This window comes from Meles meles, chromosome 8 (genome assembly GCF_922984935.1).
Source record: "Meles meles chromosome 8, mMelMel3.1 paternal haplotype, whole genome shotgun sequence".
NCBI lineage: Eukaryota > Metazoa > Chordata > Mammalia > Carnivora > Mustelidae > Meles > Meles meles.
This window is the reverse complement of record NC_060073.1, coordinates 108,259,175-108,272,659: the sequence shown is the minus strand read 5'-3', so window position 1 is coordinate 108,272,659 and position 13,485 is coordinate 108,259,175. Positions and strand designations below refer to the sequence as shown.

General features: G+C 42.8%; 1 protein-coding gene across 7 annotated transcripts in view; it reads right to left on the bottom strand.

The window, feature by feature from the left end:
• CADM1 (cell adhesion molecule 1) overlaps positions 1 to 13,485 on the bottom strand; it is a 335,225-nt gene that overhangs the window by 58,729 nt on the left and 263,011 nt on the right. For all 7 annotated transcript variants that reach the window (XM_046016663.1, XM_046016660.1, XM_046016661.1 and 4 more), the window contains exons 4-5: positions 7,210 to 7,347; positions 5,022 to 5,180 (exon numbers count right to left, since the gene is read on the bottom strand). In XM_046016663.1, the coding sequence (XP_045872619.1) occupies positions 5,022 to 5,180; positions 7,210 to 7,347 (297 nt within the window). The remainder of the gene's footprint in view (positions 1 to 5,021; positions 5,181 to 7,209; positions 7,348 to 13,485) is intronic.

Sequence of the window (13,485 nt, the reverse complement as noted above, 5' to 3'; positions counted from 1 at the left end):
GTGGGCGGCCGCCAGAGCAGCCTTGTTGAGCCTCACAACGAAAGCCAGAAAACGGAGAGCCCTACTGTATGCTCTTCATTCCCAGCAACGTTCCTATGAGAAAACCTTATTAATGAGCTTGCAAACGAGCACCCAACAGGGAAATGTCACAAACAAGAGCGGCTAATGCCCCAGAAAATCAAATAACTGAACACTTGGCTGATTGTGGTGCCTTTCATATTTATAATAAAAAAAAGGGGGGGAGGCTTTAATTCACTAATTCTGAAGGGGTCAACACCTTGCTGAACAAAACAACTCATTTATTTATGTTCAGAAATCTCCAGATGATAAATTACATTGATGTTAATCACTTCAATGCATACTACACAATTAATATCTGTACTCACCACGAACTTAAAGATTATTAAAAGTATGACAGCGTACACATCTGGCTGATTTTTCACATAATTGGGCACAACAATTTCTCCTGGTACCACAAATAAGGGTCCTAACAAACAAACACTGCAAAATTCTGTGTTCAATTAATTAGGACTTAAATCCACAAGACAAAAGCAATTCCAAGTTGTAGCTCAAGCCTTGTCCTCTGTGCAACACGGTAGCTCTGTTTTACTGTTCCTCCTTTCCCCGTCAGACTTAAAGTAAGCTGTTGAACGGTATATACAGTGCAAGTCTTCGCTATTTCTTTTTTTAAAAATATCTCCTTAAAAGAATGCAGTTTATACAGAACTCAAATCCATTATCTGTCATGTAACTCTGTTCATATCCTGGTTAATAACCATTGGTCTTAAATGAGGTAGAAAAAGGTTTCCGGAAGGCTTCATGCAGCGAAATGGGCCAGGCCCGAACCAAGTGAGTAGAATGAATACCAATTCCAACAGGTTAGAGTTCCCCCAGGGTAGCCTCATTTACCCAGAAAAGAGCTCTTCTTAATCTGAGGTCCACGGATGAGGTCAGCATTTCCTGGTGATAATCTAACGCTTATAAATAATACTACAAAAAAATCTTTTTAGGTACCAAAGAAAAGGATATTAAAAATAATAGTTAAATATTTATTTTGATGTTTATTAAACATAACACACATAGCAAAATAAAATTCCTAATTTGATATTTTTTTCACAGACCTTTGTTAGGGAAAAGCAATGAAGTGACTTAAAGACAAATTCGAATTGAGGGAAGAGTATAGACCACCTGTGGATATGGGAAAACTGGTCCTCAAATAAATGAAGTTAGTTAGGATAACTCTGTAGGATAAGCAGACTCCTTAAACTGGAGGCAAAATGTGGTGGATATGTGATTTTGTTCATCTTCTCCAGGTCTACGGACTTTTAAAGGGGTGTTTAAGAAGGTTAAGAACTGCGGATGCTAAGGGTTTGGGCCAAATACAAAATGAAGGTCACACACGCCTCACAGAGTATCTAAAATGGTCCCACATCCACGCGGACTGGCAGCTGAATGTCACGTATTTAAGTATCTCTTCCCATTGCCATCAAGTCACAGTGCTGCCTGACTGCCGAGTGGGGGGCGGCTGTGAGAGGATGGAGTGGACCCACTGGCACAGGCCAACGACCAACAAAGCCTTAGTGCCCAAGCTGAGACAGTGCCTTAGGCATCGGCGGCAGGAGGTCCTTTGGTTGTTGCGTAGCGGCTGGTGTTCAGGAGGGTAAAGCTGGTAGGCCATGAGGCAGAGGGTTCCGTGTCCGGAGGAGCTACTGAAGGAATTGCTAGCTGACTCTCCCGAGCTGTCAATAACACTCCGGGAAAGGAGCGTGTGAATGATCTGGTGACTTTCTTTCTTTCTTTTTTTTAATAAAGATTTTATTTATTTATTTGAGAGACAGAGCGATTGAGAGAATGAGTGGGAGGAGAAGCAGAGGGAGAAGCAGACTCTCTCCTGAACAAGGAGCCCGATGTGGGGCTCGATCCGAGGACCCTGGGATCATGACCTGAGCCGAAGGCAGACGCTTTCACTGGCTGAGCCACCCAGGCGCCCTGTCAAGTTACTTTCTTGAGCACTGAGTCTTATTTAAAATGCCAAAGAAGACTCTCAATTCCCACTCAGATTAATACAATGATTGGTAATTCTTAACCTTCTTTTATGTTGAAAGACTTTCTCTTTATATACCTTCCAAAAAATTAAATATCAAGAAAATGCCTGCGTGGCTCACTTCAGATAAAACACACACACACACAAAACAACAAAAACAAGAGACAATAGTCTCCCATAAAAATGTGCTGAGTAAGGGACCGGCAAGGCTAGGTAGGAAGAGACAGGTAGGGGGGCTCTGTAACCAGCCTCGCAGAAAATTCCACATGTGGAGAAATACTGTAAACAAGATATTAGCCAGAAAGAAGGAAATGTAACAAATCTATCTTATTTGCTCTAAATATCGATGAGATATTTTCATAATATTTACAAATCTACCTTGTTTGTCCTAAATTTATAGATGAGGTATTTACCAAGCTCCCCAGTCAGTTTTCTATAAAAGATGACCATAAAAAGCCCCCAGCGGCAACCCATCCGGTACCCCTCTCACTCTAGAGAGCTCTCCTTTCTGTTCTCACCTTCCCTTAAGAAACTTTCACTTCCTTCCCTCTATTACCCGCAAGACTCATTCTTTGACTCTGTAAGACAATGGTGCCATGTTAGAGTTAAACATGATCAATAGTCCTGTCTTCCTATGTGGAAGGCACTGGTCCCTTCCCTGTGGGTGAGGACTAGTAGGAGACTGAAGTCAAAGGGATTCAGGTCTGCAGCTTTACTCCTTGTACTTAGAAGGATAAATCTCTCTTGAACCTACAGAAGATGGAAGACAAGGCTTACGAAGATCATTACCAAGTCTTCCAAGAGGTAGGAGGTATAGTGCTTAAAATATTTTGCATTTGGGAGCGAGTGTAATTTCATAGGTGGGTGGGGCTGTATTCTATTTGGAAGATACTCCGGACAATGAAAGAGTTTAGGGGCGGGGACTGGGTGAATGTCTACTCAGGTTTCACAAAGGAGTTAATGTATTATTAAAGCTAATGGGCCCCTACAAGGAAAGTTAATGGATATTAAGTTTGCTTAAATGAATTACATATTAACAAAGTCACAAGAAATCTACTATCTGCCAATTTAGATAATATCTGATCATTTCTGTTTTCCCATTCTAGGGACATTACACCACAATAGTTTTGGTGATATGAAAATTATAAGCATGATACCTATAATGAAGCTACATAATGACGGAGATGAAAGGAATTAACAAGAAAAACCTGAATTATGTAATGTTAAATTGAGCCAAACTCACTGAGTAAGAAAAGGTGAGAACAGGACTGGTGTCTTGGAAGCAACTTTTCACATTTAATTTTAGCCACAAGGTGGAGAAACGATTAGAAGCCACATTTTACACCTTTCTTCCCTGGCCTTATTTTGCTCAGGGAATGGTGGCCATCAAGATACATGCTCAATTCTAGCCCCGGAACCTGCGAATGTGGCCTTATTTGGAAAGAGACATCATTGTGGGTGTATCAAGTTCAGGATCTTGAGACAAGACTATTCTGGATTAGCTGGGTGGGCACTAACTCCAACGGCAAATGTCCTCATAGGACACATGCAGAGAAGAGAAGGCCAAGTTGAGACAAAGCAAGAGGTGAGAAAGACATGGCTCAAGCCAAGGACTATCTGGGGCCCCCAGGAGCCAGAAAAGGCAAGGAAAGCTCTTCTCCTAGAGCCTTTTGAACGACTGTGGCCCTGCTAATACCACAACATTGGTCTTCAGTCCTCTAGAACTATGAGAGAATAAATTGGTCATGTTAAGCCATGAAGTTGGTGATAATTAGTTATGGCAGCGCTAGGAAATTAATGGAGAGATGGTAACGCTTTGTCTTTATCAGATGCCCGAGGGGTTGCCTTTCTAACCAAACTCTTACACCAGTCCCACTCTGCACACTCAAATGTCGCCTGCCATCTTTCAGACGCTCAGTTACAGATCTCTGATACAAAAGTGAGATGTTGGCTCCTTGGCCACAACTTTGCTGCAAGGATGGTTTTGTGCAGAAAACATTTTGGCAAGCACAAGAGTCCACAGAGAAAACAAGGAGAGCGTCTTCAGTTCATTGGGCACAGCGAGGAGACAACCTCACTCCCCACGATCTAGCTATTATTGATGAAGCCATTGAGATTGTGGCACCGATCCCAAAGAGTTCCACTTTTAAACTCATTGCTATACTTTAAGTTAAAAATGGAAGAGAACATGCAATTTAAAACAAAATGCTGATGGAGAATGGGAAGAAAAGCCCCTCTCTCTCTATATATAAAAAAAAAAATTCAGCACTTCCGCTGGGGCTAAGAAAGTGGGAGGGACTACCCTCGATTGTGAAGTTGACATAGAAATGATTATTGTCGACACTCACAAAGTGTAATTAATTAAGTCATGTGATAGAACAGATTGGAATCATTTTAAAGTTTTACATTTGGGTTAAATGTAGTATTTTGAAAATCCCCACTGGCACTCTATAGCATGGCAGCGTTTCAGTAAAATAATCCTTTGATTATTTTACTACTGAGACAACAAGATATAAACTCTATCGTAAGTATTCAATAAATGGCTTCTCAAGTGTTTTTCACCAACTGCTACTCTGTGCCCTCAGGATAAAATATTCAGGTACTGCTATGATTGGAACAAAGGCCTGTGTCCTTCCCTCCCCAAATTCCTGCGCTGGAATCCCACTGGGGTGATATGAGGAGGCGGGGCCTTTGGGAGGTGCTCAGGTCATGGGGGCGGAGCCTTCACGAATGGGATCAGTGCCCTCCTGAAAGCTGCTCTGGAGATGTCTAGCCCCTTCCGCCAGGAGAGGATACAGGGACAAGGCAGTGGCTCCGAACCAGGAAGAGGGAGGGTTTTCTCTAGAACACAGCCGTGCTGGTGCGCCTCGTTCTCGAACTTCCTAGCCTCTAGAATGGAGTCATAAATGACGTTGCTCATGAGCTACTTGGTGCTACGTTGTTAGAGTAGCCTGAACGGACGAAGACAGGTACTCACACTGTACTTCAAGGTACCGCTGGGTCTGCAAGTTTCCGGTAACAGCTGGATGTTCCACCTGACAGATCACAGGGACCCCGTCGTCCTCCTTGTGCACCTTCAGCATCAGCTGACTGGTCACCGTGTACATGTCTGACCACTCCTCCACCTCCGATTTGCCTGGGGGACACGGAATATGCCGAGACATCAGAGCTGCGTGAATTCCTATCACTCTGTTTCTACAGGCTCCTCTCCCCGCCCTAACGTTGCTATTGTACCCGAGACGATGGAAGTCACTCGGGATAAGGGTATGCTGTGGGTAGATAACGGATAAAATGAGAATTTTCTACTTCGCAACCTTGCAGGAGAGTATATAAGATGTATTTCTACCCCACATAATAGATACTATTTTTATTTAAATATATTACATATGTTTTCTTCTATCTTGAAACCTCCCACAAAAAGGCAGCTGAAAGTTGAACCACGTTGCCATCTGACTGCTTATGGCATTTTGGAGGAGGAAAAAGAGAAGTGCTTTGCACCCCTAACCACCATCTGAACTTGAAACGTCTAGTAGGCTGTCATGTGGTTTAAAAATTCCAGGACATCATCCAAATCCCTGAAGTAATTCAATCAGGAACAGAGATATAAACAAGCCCCGATGCCCACCTCCCTCGGCAACAATTACGAGGGAAAGTAACTAACTGGATTTACATAATTGAAATTGTAATCGAAATGTTTAAACTCGGAGACTTTTGGAAGACCACAAAACAACAGCAGCAACACCAACAGAACCACACTGGCAGTGGGTAGAACAAAGTAAGATAGAGGCTTCGGGCCAGATGGGAGCCAAGTCCAAGAACACCCAGAAAAGGAGGGAGGAGGCTTCCGGATGGGATGAATAGGCCAAGGCGGCCCCTTTCCTGAACTCAGCGCTCCCTGGGACATGGCGCACCATTAACTTTCTTTTAATGTTTTGTACTTATCGGTATGCATTTAATGGCTCAATTCCCTTAGAAAAGCAGAGGGGAAATGAGAAACTCCTTCCTTCCAAAACCATACCTAGGAAATAGATTAAACAGAGCAAGCTTTTTGAAACTGAAGCTGTTATATATAGATTTATCTGTTTCTAGATATAGATTTTTATATCCCCTTTCTAAAAGGCCTTATTCTTTTCTTCCTGGCACTCTTGATTTATTCAAGAAGCACACACCGAACACTTACCTTGGCCCAGATACAGCTGCACGCTTTACAAACATTCACTCATTTCATCTGCCCGAGAATCGCATACACTCTGTAATAGTAATATCCCCATTTTAGCAGAAATTGCTAAACACAGCTGGCGCTTCTGTCAGATGACCAGAGCTGTCTGAACCGTGGGTACTACTTCCAAAGCAGCCTTGGAAAGGAAGGGGTAGGAGGGCCAGCCCGGCCGTGTTAACTCAGGATGGCCGACACAGAAGGCTCAGCCTGGGTCCAGGCTGTGGCCGAGGTGCTGCCGAAGGGGGCAGATATTGGAAGGTACAGGAATCCAATGAGGGGCAGCCTTGGCCAAGGGAGACAGGGTGGGGAACAGCGTTACAGGAGCGGCCTGAGCCATAATTACAAATGGTGAACTTTGCTAAAGAGCAGGCTGGTGAAACGTGCACATGAGCTACAGATTCCATGAGAAAGGGGATGTCTGCGGATCCACAGCGAGGGTACAATCCTTCTCACACTTAACGCACCTGCCCCTACAGGAAAGCAGAGTCAGTGAGCCGCTGGTGCAGGGATCCGTGTTAGAAGGAGGCAGAATTCACCGTGTTTCTTAAATGTCTGACATGAGAATTTGGGGAGCTGACCCATCGTAGGTCGGAGGGTGAATGAGAACTGAGGGACAACGTGGACACCCGGAGTTCAGGGGAACACCCCAACAGTGGCTCTTCCTTGTCTAAAGAGTTCTAGTTCTTTCTGAGCGCTGGAGTCAAAATCTAGCAGCACCTTTCCCCACAAATCCTCAAACCACAGGGGGAGGATATGCATTAGAGTCAAAAGGTGCCTTTAGGCTGTGGCTTCAGACGCATTCAGTAATTGATTAGGAGCCCTGTTTATGTGGATATTTTTGTTTTAGGGACACGATTGGCATTCATCTTTCGTCTCCCCCAGGGTGTGGCCCTGCTGGAGTCAGGGGCCCGCCCACTACTTCTGGAAAGGGCAGCCTGCCCCTCACCTTTTAGCTCCTTGTTCCCTTTGAACCACCTGATGGTTGTGGCTGGTTTGCTGGCCATGGCGGTGCAGTTGACTTCAATCTCCTCGCCTTCCACCGCTGTGTCTTTCTGGATATCGATCATCAGGTTGCGTGGAGGGACTACAAATGAAACACAGAATCCATTTCTGCACATAGCCTTCTTTTCATTAGAAATTTGCACCACCGCTACCAAAAAGAGGAGACAACCAGTGGACATTCCTGATGGGATTTTAAAACGAACTGCCACCAGAGGGGAAAAAGAAGTACAAAGACATCATTAAGAGTGTGAATTATGTCAAAGTTGTTAATTGAGAATTTCTCTCCTAAAATTATCTTATAAAATGCCCAGCCTCCCACTCCTAAGTCATCAGTGACCAAGTTATAAGAACAGTGGTATTAGTTACCATCGGTTATTAGAAAACTGACCAGACCGTAGATCTACAAGTAAGACAAATACACACTAGTGAATTTATCATCCTCATTGGGAAGAATCTAGAAGGACTCTCTGTCCTTGAACTCAACCCTCGGATTTCAATCTTCATATGAAAGATCCTGAAGATAATCACCAAAGATTGAAAACTCAGGAGTCCCTTAAAAGAATTGCTCACCAGGAGCACAAACAGAAAACTCGTGCTTTAGAATGAGTTCTGTTCAGCTGAAATTATCCATAAAGAACTGGGATACAATCAGGACCTCCGACGGATGGCGCTATAATAAAACCCACTGGATGGGACGATGTCGTAAGGTAGGACATGCCAGTTAATTTGCATTAATTTTCCCATGTTCTGAAATCTAATGCTCCAGATTTTAGAAAACAAAGGTGAAAGAGACTCTTAAGTGCCTGCAAGTCCATTTTATAAGTCAGAAATAAAACCACTCTTCTTTAAGCATATTAAGCATATGGAATAAGATGGAATAAAATATTTGGGGGCTAAAGTGTGGAATATCAAATCCAGAGAAGGTAGGGTGATGGGGATGGTGAGAAAGCATGTTATCTTTTATGAAACTGAGCTGACAGCGAGACTTCACATCAGGTGCAACCTTACCACAAGACGGAGCTTCTTGAAATAAAAATCAGTAGGAATACGGAATTCGGCGGAGTGAATCTCAGACTAGGTGCTCTGCCCACCATGAATAAGCAAAGACAGTTCTGAGAGTTATGATTAATAAGTTTCTCAACTCAGAAGAGAAACAAGAAATTAAATATGTATAAACATGCCATCCTGATGATCAAGTTGAATAATATATCTCTGATACCGCTTCAATAAATTATGGGATTAAACCACGTATTTGGGATTTCCAACTGTTTGAGTCCAATGTAAAATTCTGTGCACAGGGAGACTTTTACATTGACTTGAAGCACTTGAAAACTCCTACAGAGAACGATGGAAAAGAAAAAGGAAAAATGGCATGTTGCTTATGTTTCCCAGCAAGACAGCGTGTGTGTGTGTGTGTGTGTGTGTGTAGGGGTGACTATTACAGCAAAAGCAGGCCCCTTCTTTGTTCCCCACGGAAAAGGAAAAGAACACATTTGCTCAAGTGGATGTGTTGCCAAAGTGATATGGCCCAAATGAGTAGTTAAACATGGCAAAGAACTATCCTCGCTTACATTTAAAAAAATATGTATAAGCATAAAGAGAGATAGTCTAACATCCAGTTTGGAGCTGCACATCTGCCAGTGTTTTAAGAGACACAGAAAGGCAGTGATGAAAGTAGATGGGGCGACTTTAGCTAGCTATTTCCTGAACGTAGATATTCTTGCCAGATGACAATCAGGATGGTTATAGATTTTCATCACACACGCCTGGAGAGCTGATAGGGAATCCACACAGAGACTAGATGTTTTGGACCAACAAATAATACCAAATTCTGAGTGTGGTATCGTAGGAATATCGAAACAAAATGCTATTGTTAGAGCGAATGTCGGAGGAAGAGATTGCCCAAGCCTGAAGAAATTAAGAACCCGGTGAGCCAGGAGGAAGAAAGTAAGAGGCAAGAGGATGAAATCACCAAAGAGTAAAAGATGTAGGAACGCCACTCCCCCACAGCCCCCCACATGGAGGAATCAAAGTCAGACAACAGTAGTTCCTCAAGGTTCAGACAGAAGGAAAAGGAGAGTGACAGAAATCATTCTTGATGTTGGCATGTGCCATGGTGCCCAGCGAGAAATGGGATTGAGTACAGTAACTGAGAACTGAGAAATATGCAATTTAAGGAAATTCCAACTGAGTAGGGGAGACTCAGAGAAAGCGATCCTCTTTGGATAGGACAAAGAGGGTAATGGAATCCGGGGGATTCAAGTCTGCTTGCGTAACTTTGGAGAAAAACCTTGCCGGTAGCTCTGTGGTGACCTGGGAATCTCGGCAGGAAGAGATTCCAGACTCATTAAAGGTTCCTGTATGCTCCACAGTCAAGTCTCAATGGCATCCAGCCTCCCAACATGGGCTTTGCCAGGCATTTGTTTCCTGTGTGTTCCTGGGGCTCTTTCCTTCATCCTCTCCTTTCCCGAGCTGGGCCTGAAGACAGCTTAGCCCTCCTCATCACGGGCTTCCCCTAACTACCACTAGCTGATCCTCTTCGGTGGTCTTTCTGTCTGTAAGATGGAGGCGGTCGTGGAGGGGATGGAATGTTCTTTCTGCATTAGCAATCACGACTGCCAGTTCCAAGGAAGGAGATGGAAAAGTGCACATACAATTGAGGCCAGAGGAATGCCTATCAGTGCCTCTTAGATGTTGTTTGGAGGCTCAGAGCCTGACCAGCAGCAAAGAGACCTCTTTGTTCTGGATTGCCTATTGGTTGGCATTGCCCATGCTGCCTCTTCGTCTCCTACAACAGATACGCCATCAAGTCCCCTGACCCTTCAGGGGGACAGACGCCTATACCCATACTAGGTCCTCAGGTCATCTTCCCGAAGAGCTGACTGACATCATTTAACTTCACTTTGCTAAAGTGAACATGGGGACAACTTGCCACGTCTTGGAAAACGGGACCAGTGCAGAAAAATAAAGAAGTTTGTCATTGAGAAGAGCATCCTGAGAAAGAGTTGAGTGACTTTATTCCAAGTCCACAGTGTTCTCAAGATTGTGGCCAGGATTTCTCACTTCACTAAGATGAGAAGAAGAAAACAGTCAAGGGTAGTGGGAACTGTGTGGTTTGTAAATCTAAAATCAAATCTGATCATGGGAGTCACAGTGGTTTGTTGATATTAGCTATAAAGGTGACTTCTCTAATTTTTTTTTTTTTTAAGCACAAGAAAGCTTTGGAAAATATAAACGAGGTGATTTAAGTCTTTCTTTAAAAAAAAAAAAAAAAAAGGGACCAGACAAGAAGAACTCCAAGTTTATTTTGGTCTATTAATTGTACCCCATTCTCCCTTCAACTCCACAATGCCTACTGAAATATAAAAGTGATTAGTAAAGTATAAAAATCCATTTGTGGGAAAAATGAATTAAAACCGCTACTAACCAGAGAATACACTTAAACATGCTCTACTAAACAGACACATTTAGTAAAAACTGCCTGCGGCCGTTAAGGAAAATAACCAAAGATGTATGTAAGGAGGTGCATACAGATGAAAACCTGAATGAAAATCACAGGGGAAAATACTAGAAAATAGCAAAGAAATGTCAAGGTTCTTCTTAGCTCACCTCCAATCTGTAAGAGTGCTCATTATAAACATTACGCCTACAACATTAAAAGCATCAGCAATATCAAGATGAGTCACACGTTAATTACAACAAAAGAGGAGTCTTAAAGCTGATCGGTATATGTGAAATCTCACTCCCAAACCCTTTGAAATAATTAGGTTCTCCTGTTCCTGGAGTCTTAAGAGTGAACACTAATCTTAGAAGGACAGGACTGTAGTAATATTGCTGCTATTATCAGTAACTATATTGATCTTAAAGGGGTGTATTCTCTTTCTCATTACACTGTTTCCACGAATACTGGTATAAAGGGAATTCTACACTATGATCTAGAGCAAGGAAGAAAGTCACACAAGTGGAAGGAGTGAATGCAGTATCCTAAAAGGCACCCAAATGTGTGCAAAATACCATTGGCGAGTTTTCAGTTTTTACACGGATCAGATAATACATGTAACAGCAACTAACAAATAACCATCTCCACGTCTTATAAGGATGCTGAAATTTTTGCTGAATGCTTCAATAGACACATGCACTAACAGACACATGCACTAAAGTGAGCATCTCCAACCTATCAAGAAGTTTGACAGCTGTGTAAGTATATACGGAGTCCTTTTCAGAGAACCATAGATAGAAACGAAGATGCTAATAGATCACTCTTCATTCATTAGAATATCTGAAAATTCTAAACCTTAGGAAGAAGGTTTGAATATAGGAGTATCAGTGGAAATTGTCAGATTTTGGAATATGAAAGACTCAAACACGGATGACAACAATTTCACTCTGTCAAAGACTCCTAGAGTCAATTCAATGGAAAGAATATTAAATGAATACTGCAGAAAAAGCATCTCCCGGTATTACTCTCAAGTATGTTTAAGTTAATGCTTCTATACAATACAAGCAGGAACCTATTACTTCTAGAATAATCAGGCCTCCAGTAGGATTACAGGCATAAATGCCTCTCGAAAGTCTAACGCTGTCAGGCTGACTCCCAAGCACTGGGTATATTCATCCAAACTGGCCCATTCCAGTGGATCTGCGAACAAATGTACCCGACTCTGGAAACCGACAGGCAATCACTGCTTGCCCATGGCCAGACGTACTCCCGAAGACAAAAGATGTGCACCTTCAGGGAAAAGTCTCAAACATGGCAGCATTTGGGATTTTACTGAAAACATCCCAGGCTAAAAGACACAAAGGTTGTGAGGCAGAACTTTAGGGTCCGTTTCAAAGCCTACGGTTCTAGATTTGTACCATGTGCTTTGTAGCCCAGGTGGGATGGCTCATCTCTCTTCTTACCATTTCTTCCTGTGAAAGAGAGTCAGGTAGACTATCTTTAGATGTAGAAAACACCCTAAAAACTATTCTATCCCATTCCACTGCTGTAACTCTGGTGCAAAGGCTGTAATCAATGATGGGTCCGTGGGCGGATGGTTGACTATTGCAGCCACAGGCTGCACATTGTTTTCAAATACTTCTGAACGACTACATGGACAGAAAGCCTTAAGGCACACCTGCAAAACACCAAAAGAAGTCATCCCAGCAAAACCTTTCACGCTTATTATTTCTTCAGGTTTAATAGGGATTATGCTAAAATTAAAGCAGACACGTACATCTGAAAGTCATCTATCGTTCAACACAGACCCTGTTAGAAATTGCAAAAGGACTTCCCCAAATCAGTATTCCTCTTATCAAGAACATGTATGTAAGCCCCAGGGACATGTTTTAGTTTAATGAATAAAGAACTATTTCCCCCTTTTATAGCTGTGTTTAAACAGAGCATTGAGGCAGCAGCCCCATATGGACATCCATAAATACATGTATGTTCGCACACACCAAGCAGAAACGTCTTTCATATTTATCTTTCCTCCTTAATCTTCATATCATTACACCGAAAAGCTGCACTCTGCCGCCACAAATAGACTTTGATGCATCGTCTTTCTGAAGGTGTAAATCAGAGATCTTGCCTTAGTGTACGTCCTTGAAAACTCGGTTTCAAAAACCCACATCAGCTGCTGTTATGTACTGGTGTACACATTTGTCTAAGAGGTGACTAATTCAGACCACCTTCAACACAGGGATATCTGCTGACTCCATCAAAATCTAAATATGGAAACTTAGCTACTGGAATTTTCCTGAAAATCACAACCTGGTGATTGTCACCGAAGACATTCAACTCCCTCGAAGTGTCCTCAGCAGCCTGTCGACAGGCCTGGCTTATCATCAGCCTCCTCTCCCTAGAAGCTCTCAATTCTTTTATGGCCAATGGTTGTAATTTGTGGCAAAGTGTGTGTTCGTGGGGTATGATTTTTACAGCGTCATCTAGAGTAGAAGCAATACACAGGGCGGTGAGTAAAGCCAGAGGTGAGGAGATCAGCGATATTAAATGAGATGTAACGCAGAAGGCAAAATCATTAAGGGGATTTTATTAGCGAGCTCTGCCACCGGGTACAGTACAGATGTGGTAGCCCAGCTCCTTTTCTCCTGCACAGAAGGGACGAAAAAAAAAAAAAAATCCTGGTCGTTCAGAAGCAATGACGTTTCATGTGGTGAGTGATTCATCTCAGGGCTCCAAATTCTCTGGATCTTTGCTTCTGAAGCGTGAGGGTTGAACCCA